Source organism: Orycteropus afer, unplaced genomic scaffold (genome assembly GCF_000298275.1).
Source record: "Orycteropus afer afer isolate SDZICR_OR568_19922 unplaced genomic scaffold, OryAfe1.0 scaffold00137, whole genome shotgun sequence".
Classification (NCBI taxonomy): Eukaryota; Metazoa; Chordata; class Mammalia; order Tubulidentata; family Orycteropodidae; genus Orycteropus; species Orycteropus afer.
In genome coordinates this window covers 7,164,159-7,174,004 of record NW_006921724.1, presented here as the reverse complement: position 1 = coordinate 7,174,004, position 9,846 = coordinate 7,164,159, and the positions used below count along the sequence as shown (strand labels likewise).

Sequence of the window (9,846 nt, the reverse complement as noted above, 5' to 3'; positions counted from 1 at the left end):
TATGCAAGGATGATTCAACATTAGAAAAATAATCAATGTAATCCATCACATAAGTAAACTAAATGAAAAGAATCACGTGATCATATCAATAGATGCAGAAAAGGCATTTGATAAAATCAAACACCCATTCCTGATAAAACTCTTAGAAAAATAAGAATAGAAGGGAAATTCCTCAACACAATAGAGGGCCTATATGCAAAACCAACAGCTGACATTATTCTCAATGAAGAGAGACTGTAACCATTCCCCTTGCAAACAGGAAAAAGACAAGGATACCCTCTATCTCTACTTCTATTCAACATTGTATTGGAAGTCCTAGCCAGGGCAATAAGGCAAGAAAGGGAAGTAAAAGGCATCCAAATTTGAAAGGAAGAAGTAAAACTATCCTTATTTGCAGATGATATGATCCTATAAATAGAAAACCCAAGAGACAGCAAGAAAACTGCTGGAACTTATCGAAAGATTTAGCATAGTAGCAGGATACAAGATCAACATACAAAATTAAGTTGGATTCCTCTACATCAGCAAAGAGATCTCTGAAAATGAAATAAGGAAATCAATACCATTTACAATAGATACCAAAAGATGAAACACTTTGGAATAAATCTTACCAGGAACACAAAATCCTATACAAAGAAAACTATAAAACACTACTTCAAGAACCTATGAGACCTACATAAATGGAGGAACATACCATGCTCATGGATAGGAAGACTGAACATTGTGAAAATTTCAATACTCCCCAAAGCAATCTATACATTCAGTGGAATCCCAATCCAGATTCCATCAACTTTTTTTAAAGACATGGAAAAAACAATCACTAATTTTATATACAAAGGAAAGAGACCTCAGATAAGCAAAGCACTATTGAAGAAGAACAAAGTAGGAGGTCTCACACTCCCATATCTCAAAACCTGCTATATAGCCACAGTTCTCAAAACAGCTCGGTATTTGTACAATGACAGACACATAGACCAGTGGAACAGAGTTGAGAACCCAGAAATAGATCCATCAACTTATGGTCAACTGATCTTTGACAAAGGCCTGAAATCCATTCAATAGGAACAGATAGTCTCTTTCACAAAAGATGCTAGCAAAACTGGATATCCATTTGCAGAAAAATGAAACAAGATCCATACCTCACACCATATACAAAAACTAACTTCAGATGGATCAAAGACTTAAATGTGAAACATATAACTACAAATTTTATCAAAGAAAAATAGGGGCAAACTAAGGGGCTCCAATTTATGGCATAAATAGACTATCAAGCATGACCCAAGATGCACAAACAGCAGAAGTTAAACTACATGGTTGTCGTCATTGTTGTTAAGTTTCATCAGGTTGTCTCCAACTCATAATGGCCCTATGCACAGCAGAATGAAACACTGCCCGGTCCTGAGCCAGCTCCATGATTCTTGCTACCCTTGAGCCCATCACCACTGCCACTGTGTCAATCCACCTCGTTGAGGGCCTTCCCCTCTTTTGTCGACCCTCCACCTTACCAAGCATGACATCTTTCTGCAGGGAATGGTCCCTTCTGACAATATGACCAAAGTATGTGAGATGAAGTCTGGCCCTTCTCACCTCCAAGGAGCATTCTGGCTGCACTTCCTCCAGGATAGACCTGTTAGTTGTTTTAGCAGTCCACTGTACTTTCAGCTTTCTTCACCAAAACCACAGCTCAAAAGCATCAACTCTTCTTTGGTCTTCCTTATTCATTGTCCAGCTCTCACATGCATATGAGGCAATTGAAAATACCATGGCTTATGTCAGGTGCACCTTAGTCCTCAAGGAGACATCTTTGCTCTTCAGCACTTGAAAGATGTCCTTTGCAGCTGATTTGCCTAGTGCTATACATCATCTGATGTCCTCACTGCTCCTTCCACTGGCGTCAATTGTAGAACCAAGCAATGTTAAGTCTTTGACAGTTTCAGTCTTTTCTCCATTTATCATAATGCTGCTTATAGGTCCAGTTGTGAGGGATTTTTTTTCTCTATATTGAGATGTAATCTACACTGCAGACTATATTCTTCAATCTTCATCAGTAAGTACTTCAAGTCATCCTCACTTTCAGCAAGCAAAGTTGTGTCATCAGCGTATTAAAAGTTGTTAATGATTCTTCCTCCAATCCTGATGCCACATTCTTCTTCATATAGTCCAGGTTTTCGGATTATTTCCTTAGCATACAGATTGAATAAATATGGTGAAAGGATGCAATCCTGACACACTCCTTTCTTGATTTTAAACCATGCAGTGTTCCCTTTTCTTGTATGAACAACAGCCTCCTGGTCTATGTACAGGTTCCTCATGAGTACAATTAAGTGTTCTGGAATTCCCATTCTTCTCAACGTTATCCACAATTTGTTATGCTCCACACAATCAAATTAGTTTGCATAGTCAATAAAACACAAGTAAACATCTCTCTGGTATTCTTTACTTTGAGCCGAGATCCATCTGATATCAGCAATGATATCCATCATTCTATGTCTCCTGAATCCAACCTGCACCTCTGGAAGTTCTCTGTCAATATACTTCTACAACCATTTTTTTAATTATCTTCAGAAAGATTTTACTTGCATGTGGTATTAATGATATTGTTTTATAATTTCCACATTCTTTGGGATCACCTTTCTTTTGAATGGATACAAATATGGATCTCTTCCAGTCAGTTGGCCAGGTAGCTGTCTTCCAAATCTCTTGGCATAACCGAGTGATTGCCTCCAGCAGGGTATCCGCTTGTTGAAGTATCTCAATGGGTATTCCTTCAATTCCTAGAGGCTTGTTCCTTGCCAACTCCCTCAGTGCATCTTCAACCTCTTCCCAATACCATTCATTCTTGAACATATGCCACCTCCTGAAATGGATGCAGATTGAACAGTTCTTTTTGGTACAGTGACTGTGTATTCCATCCACCTTTTTTTGAAGCTTCCTGCATTGTTTAATATTTTTCCCATAGAATATTTCAATATTGCAAGTCAAAGCTTGAATTTTTTCCTCATTTCTTTCAGCTTGAGAAATGCTGAGCATGTTCTTCCCTTTTGGTTTTCTACCTCCATGTCTTTGCACATTTCATTATAGTAATTGGCTTTGTCTGCTCGAGCTGCTCTTTGCTATCTTTTGTTCAGCTCTTTTATCTTGTCATTTCTTCCATTTGTTTTAGCTACTCTTTGCTCAAGACCAAGTTTCAGCTTCTCTTCTGACATCCATTTTGGTCTTTTCTTTCTTTCTTATATTTTTAATGACATCTTGCTTTCTTCATGGATGATGCTCTTGATGTCATCCCACAATTCTTCTGGTTTTCAGTCATTGATGTTCAATGAGTCAAATCATTTTTGATGCTCTCTAAATTCAGGACGGATATATTCAAGATCATATTTTGACTCTCATGCACTTGTTTTAATTGTCTTCAAGTTGAACTTGCATATGAGCAGTTGATGATCAGTTCCACAATCAGTTCCTTGTCTGATTTTGGCTGAAGATATTGAGCTTTTCCATCTCCTCTTGCCAAAGATGTAGTCAGTCTGATTCCTGTGTACTCTGTCTGCTGAAGTCCACATGTATAGCTGCCATTTGTGTTGTTGAAAAAAAGGTATTTGCAATGAATAAGTGATTGGTCTTGCAAAATTCTATCATGCAATCTCTAGCGTTACTTCTGTCACCAAGGCCAAATTTTCCAACTACCAGCGAGTCTTCTTTGTTTCCAATTTTTGCATTCCAATCACCAGTGATAAGCAACACATCTTGATTGCATGTTCAGTCAATTTCAGACTGCAGAAGTTGATAAAAATCTTCAATGTCCTCATCTTTGACTTTGGTGGTTGGTGTATAAATTTGAATAATAGTAGTATTAACTTGTCTTCCTTGTAGGCATATGGATATTATCCTATCACCAACAGCATTGTACTTCAGGACAGATCTTGAAACATCTTTTGTGATGATGAATGCCACATCATTCCTCTTCAATCTGTCATTCCCAGCATAGTAGATCATATGGTTGTCTGATTCAAAATGGCCCAAACCAGTCCATTTCAGCTCACTAATGCCTAGGATATCAATCTTTATGTATTCCATTTCATTTTTGACAACTTCCAATTTTCCTAGATTCATACTTTGTACATTCCATGTTCTGATTATTAATGGATGTTTTTAGCTGTTTCTCCTCAATTTGAGTCGTGCCACATCAGTGCATGGAGGTCCTGAAAGACTTACTTTATCCTTATCATTAAGGTTGGTTCTACTCTAATGAGGCAGCTCTTTTCCAGTCCTATTTTGAATACCTTCCAACCCAAGGCTCTAGTCTTCCTGCACTGTGTTGGACAATGTTTCCAAGCTATTATAAAGTTGCCTACTAATGTATCAGACACTGTTTCTCTGCTATTCATAAGGTTTTCCTTGGCCAATTTTTGAGAAGTGGATGGCTCCTCCTTCTTCCTAGTCTGTCTTAGTCTGTAAGCAGCATTGAAACCTATGCACCATGTGCAACTCTGCTGGCATCTGAAACACCAGTGACACAGCCTCAAGCCTCACAGCAACATATAAGCCTCATAGGATAACAAACTGACAGACCAGTTTGTCTCCCTTAGCTGTTGGAAACCTCTGCACCCTCCTCTTACGTAATTGCTACCTGAAACCTGCTACTCGATTGTCCCTGTTCACTCCTGTTCCCCCATTTTCCTGGCTCTAGGGGGCTTGGTGCCTAGCCTTGCCTCCCACCTGTGTTAACCTGATGTCCTGCCACTCCTGAGGTTCCTAAGGCTGCTCCTGTTCCCTCCCTTTCCTGGCTCTAGAGACCTTCTAAAAATTAAAATCTTGTGTTCATCAAAAGACTTCTTCAAAAGAGTAAATAGAGAACCTACAGAATAGGAAAAAATATTCAGTAATGATATATCAGACAAAGGACTTATCTCTAAAATGTATAGAAAACTCCAACACTTCAGAATCAAAAAAAGAAACAATCTAGTTCAAAAATGGGCAGAAGCCATGTACAGCCACTTCAGCAAAGATGATATTCAGGCAGCCAACAAACACATGAAGAAATGTTCACAATTATTAGCCATTAGAGAGATGCAAATCAAAACAATGATGAGATATCATCTCACCACAGGATTACTAGCAAAGTTCAACAAGACAGAAAATAACAAATGCTGATTAGAATGTGGAGGGATTGAGACTCTCATATACTGCTGGTTGGACTGTAAAATGATACGGCCACTATGTAAATCAATATGGTGATTGCTTAAAAATTTGGAAATGGAAATGCCATTTGATCCAGCAATCCCATTACTAATTATATATCCTATAGAAGTGAGAGGCAGGACATGAAAAGATATATGCACACCCATGTTCATCACAGCACTATTAATAATAGCAAAGAGATGGAAACAATCTAAGTATCCATCAACCAAGGTATGGATAAATACACTGTGGATAACACAATGTCATAATATGCAACCCTAAAGAATAATGTAGAATCTGCAAAACACTGCATAATGTGGATGAACTTGGAGGACATTATGCTGAGTGAAATAAGTCAATCACAAAAGGAGAAATATTGTATTGACTCACTATAGTAAAAAGTCAAGGAAAGGTTTACACATGAAAGGAAAACTTTCTATGTTGGTTACCAGCGATGGCAGAGGAGGGGAGGGAAAATTCCTAGATAGATTGAAAAAAGATTACATATATGTGTGTGTATACACCCACACATACACCAATATATATGTGTGTGTGTGTGCGCACATGTACTAATATGTGTGTGTATATGTATGTGTATGTATATATTTACACACACATACATATATAGTCTTTTTTCAACCTATCTAGGAATTTTCCCTCGCCTCTTTTCCCATCCCTGGTAGCCAACAAAGAAAGTTTCCCTGGTGGTGTATGTAGTGGCTAAGCATTTGACTGCTAACCAGAAGGCTGGAGGTTCAAATCTACCAGCCACTCCTCAGAAGGAACGTTGTGCAATCTACTTCCATAGTGGTACTGCCTCGGAAACCCAAGGAGTGGTCTCTATGAGTTGGATCCAACTCGGCAGCAGTGAGGTTTTTTTTTTTGTGTGTGTGTGTACATATACAAAAGATTATTAGTGGTTACTAGGGGTTAGAGAGAGGAGAAAGGGGAAGGTTTTTTTATGTTGGCAAATGTCCTGCTGTATATGTTTTCACCACAATAAAAAAGGAAAACAAAAACAAAAAAAACCTATGGAGTATTGTTCCACTCTGATACACGGGGAGTCACCATGAGTAATAATGAACTGACTCAATGGAAGCTGGCCATCTAATAACTCTATCATCTAAATTTCTTGGGAGCTAATTCTCAATCACAGTTGGTTGTTTCGTCGTATGTTTTATAGTTTTGGTTTGTGAGCTCATGTAGAGCAGAGCTTTTTCTGGGAGAATTACAGTAGCCCTGGGTGGAGGGCCCATCCTTTATGGAATGTGTTTGCTTCTGCTAGGTTCTTCAGACATGTTACTAAAATAGGATCCCCTTATATTCCTTAGCATAAATTTAGCTCCAAACCTGTGAAGAATTAGGCCATTTATAAATTCTAAATGGGGATTTTTTTTTAATGTACCCATTTTTTATACCCATTTGTGGATCCCTGCCCCCAACACACACACACACACACACACACATCCACACCCTGGTTTCTTACTTATTCTGAAGTTTGAGCCCTTTGCGGGGGTCCTAGCTTTGAAAATCTCACTGTTAACTCCCTACCTCTCGGTTAGTTAAAGTACCACATTCTCTCTGTGTTTTCAATATCCCCTATTGTTCCGGCCCCTGAGGTGTTCTTTCACTTTCTTTTAAGCTAGGTTTTAATTTTTTAAAAAATGGTTTCTTATATGTTGCCCAGCATTTGTAGGTGGCTTGAAGAGTAGAGGGAGAATCTTATGTAATTCACCATATTTCCAAGAATAGAATGGAAGTCTATAAATTAATGTCAAGATAGAGGAGAAAGAAGGTTAGAAGTTTCACAAATAAAAGATGCTGTTTTCTTGGTGAATTAGAGATGAGATTCCCTGCTATAAGTTAGGGGAGAAGGTTAGGTTTGAGATCTCTAAGTGACAGGTAAATATTTTCAAGATTTGTAACATATGGTGATGTAACATTTAAGGTCCTGGCTGCTAACCAAAAAGTTGGCCATTTGAACCCAGCCATTCCATGAGAGAAAAACCTGACAATCTGTTCCTGTAAAGATGACAGTCTAGAGAGTTTTATGGGGCAGTTCAGGTCTGTCACATGGAGTCACTATGAGTCAAAATAGACTCAATGGCGCCTAACAACAACAATAACATGTGAGGGGTGGGAATAGCTAGAGGTAACTACAAGGATTGGGTAGCAGCTTTAAAGACCCTGCCTCCAAGAAAAAAAAAAAAAAAAAAAACTGACTGCCATTGAGTCGGATCCAACTCATAGCCACCCCTCCTTGGGTTTCTGAGGCAGTATCTCTGTGGAAGTAGATTGCCCAACCTTCCTTCCAGGGAGTGGCTGGTGGGTTTGAATCACCAGCCTTCTGGTTAGCAGTCAAATGCCTTAAGCACTATACTACTAGAGCTCCTAAATCTGGCTAAGAGTAAACGTTTCATGTACATAGTTGAAAATTATTTTTAGAAGCTTTGATAATTACTAAGAAGGAGCATGATTCTTAATGCTAAGCCCTCTTTTCTGACTAATCAGCAAGTAAAGTAATTTTTCTGTGTGCTAGACAAAAAAAAAAAAAAGAAACCCACTGCCATGGAGTCGGATCCGACTCATAGCAACCCCTCCTTGGGTTTCTGAGGCTGTTTCACACGGCAGTAGATTACCCAACCTTCCTTCCAACGAGTGGCTGGTGACTTTGAACTGCCAGCCTTCAGGTTAGCAGTCAAGTGCCTTAGGCACTACACCACCAGAATTACCTTATGACACAAGTCTGTCCTCAAGTGGATCAAAGGGAGAGAGCCACTTACCCACTTGGATGTGAAACCACATGGCAATATCTGTTGAGGGCTCAGTTGGTCAAATTCTATTTATTTATTTATGCTAACTTCCTTATGATTCCTGCTCAGCAGTTTCTTGAAATTATATTTCAAAGAAGCATCTCTTTAAGCATGATTTAGCTGAGTGCTTTGCTGAGGAAAATCAAGAACCTGGCTTTAGCTGACAAAGTTGTGTCTGTTTTGACTTTTCAGTTCCTGCGATGATAACATCCTATCCCAATACAACCCTGGCCACTCAGGGTCAAAAGAAGGAAATGAGTTGCACAGCTCATGGAGAGAAGCCCATCATAGTCCGCTGGGAGAAAGAGGACCGGATCATTAATCCCGAAATGGCCCGTTATCTAGTGTCCACCAAGGAGGTGGGAGAGGAAGTAATTTCCACTCTGCAGGTAAAAACATGAGCAATACGACAGAATAGACTCTAAATTTGTTTATTAATAGAAATAAATCTGTTCTTTCATACAAAACCAAACCAAACCCATTGCCATGGAATCAATTCTGACTCATAGAGACCCTACAGACAGAATAGAATTGCCCCATAGGGTTTTCAGGGCTGTACATCTTTATGGAAGCTGACTGCCACATTTTTCTCCCACAGAGTATGTAATAGGCTTGAACTGCTGAACTTTCGGTTAGCAGTCAAGCTCTTAACCACTGTGCAATCAGGACTCCTTTCTTTCATATAACTGGGTGATAAATAGCAAATAATCTTCTGAAACGTATATATGCATCACCGTTTCTCACCCCCTTCATACCAATAGATCACTGAGTAGCCTTCAAAAATAGTGCTTTATCGTAAGTGTTAAGAGTAAAATTATTAAGAACACGGCAGGGAATATAGCTGTAATTAAAAAAAAATGTGAGAAACAGTCTTTTAATGACATTTAATTCTGAAAGAATGATGACTGGTGCTGTGTGCATGTTTTAACTTCCTATGAAAATAAAAATCAAAGGGCTTTGGAACAAAACAATATTATAATGAAAAATATCTTGCTTCTTTGGAAAGATTTCAATGTAAAAAGAAAAATCCTGTTGTCAATAGAGGATCACAAAAACTAGGGGAAATTTTTTTTTTTTTTAAGCACTGGTAGTCACTGAGTGAAGTTTTTATTGTGGAGGGGAAATGATGCTAGAGCACACACACATAACAAAAAGAAAAAGAAAAAAAGACCTTGTGTTTGAAATACTTTTATTAATTCTCTAGCAAGCATTCAATCTAGGGTCTTTCTAGAACAGAACTCCAATCAGGTTCCTATGGGACTGACCTCTCTTTGTAGTATTTATAAATCTGTTTCCTTAGGTGGGTAGCTTTTGATGCTTTAAAGGTACACTAGGGGAAAAAAAATTATATAGGGCATATATCAACCTAGTCGTGGTATCATATACTGCAGACATAAATTATACTCTAATATAACGAGCTGACAGCTGACATTGATAATGTACTTTGAACCTGTGTATCTGCACATTTATCATTGCACTGACATAATTTTCTCCAAAGGTATGTGTATGCATGTGTGTGGGTCTTTGTGTAAATGTTTGTGTTTGTGAGTGTAAGTATGTCTATGCTTGGGTTGGAAGAAAGGATGAACAACTGGAGAGAAGAATTTTTATAGCCCAAAGCCATTCCACTTGTTCTCTCACTCCATGCTACTGAACAATGAACTATCTTTCCGTTTTATGCATAGATTTTGCCAACTGTGAGAGAAGATTCTGGCTTCTTTTCCTGCCATGCTATCAACTCTTACGGGGAGGACCGTGGAATAATTCAGCTCACAGTGCAAGGTAGGAGAGGACAGTATAAGGAAAAAACAGAGCTCTGTTGGGACAGTAAGTGTGTGTCTGTGCTCAGGCCTCT

At 38.6% G+C, this 9,846-nt stretch overlaps 1 protein-coding gene across 1 annotated transcript in view; it reads left to right on the top strand.

Moving 5' to 3' along the window:
• Window positions 1–9,846, top strand: part of DSCAM (DS cell adhesion molecule) — a 981,394-nt gene that overhangs the window by 765,005 nt on the left and 206,543 nt on the right. Inside the window, exons 13-14 of the mRNA XM_042781616.1 lie at window positions 8,184–8,380; window positions 9,677–9,773. Coding sequence (XP_042637550.1) covers window positions 8,184–8,380; window positions 9,677–9,773 — 294 coding nt within the window. The remainder of the gene's footprint in view (window positions 1–8,183; window positions 8,381–9,676; window positions 9,774–9,846) is intronic.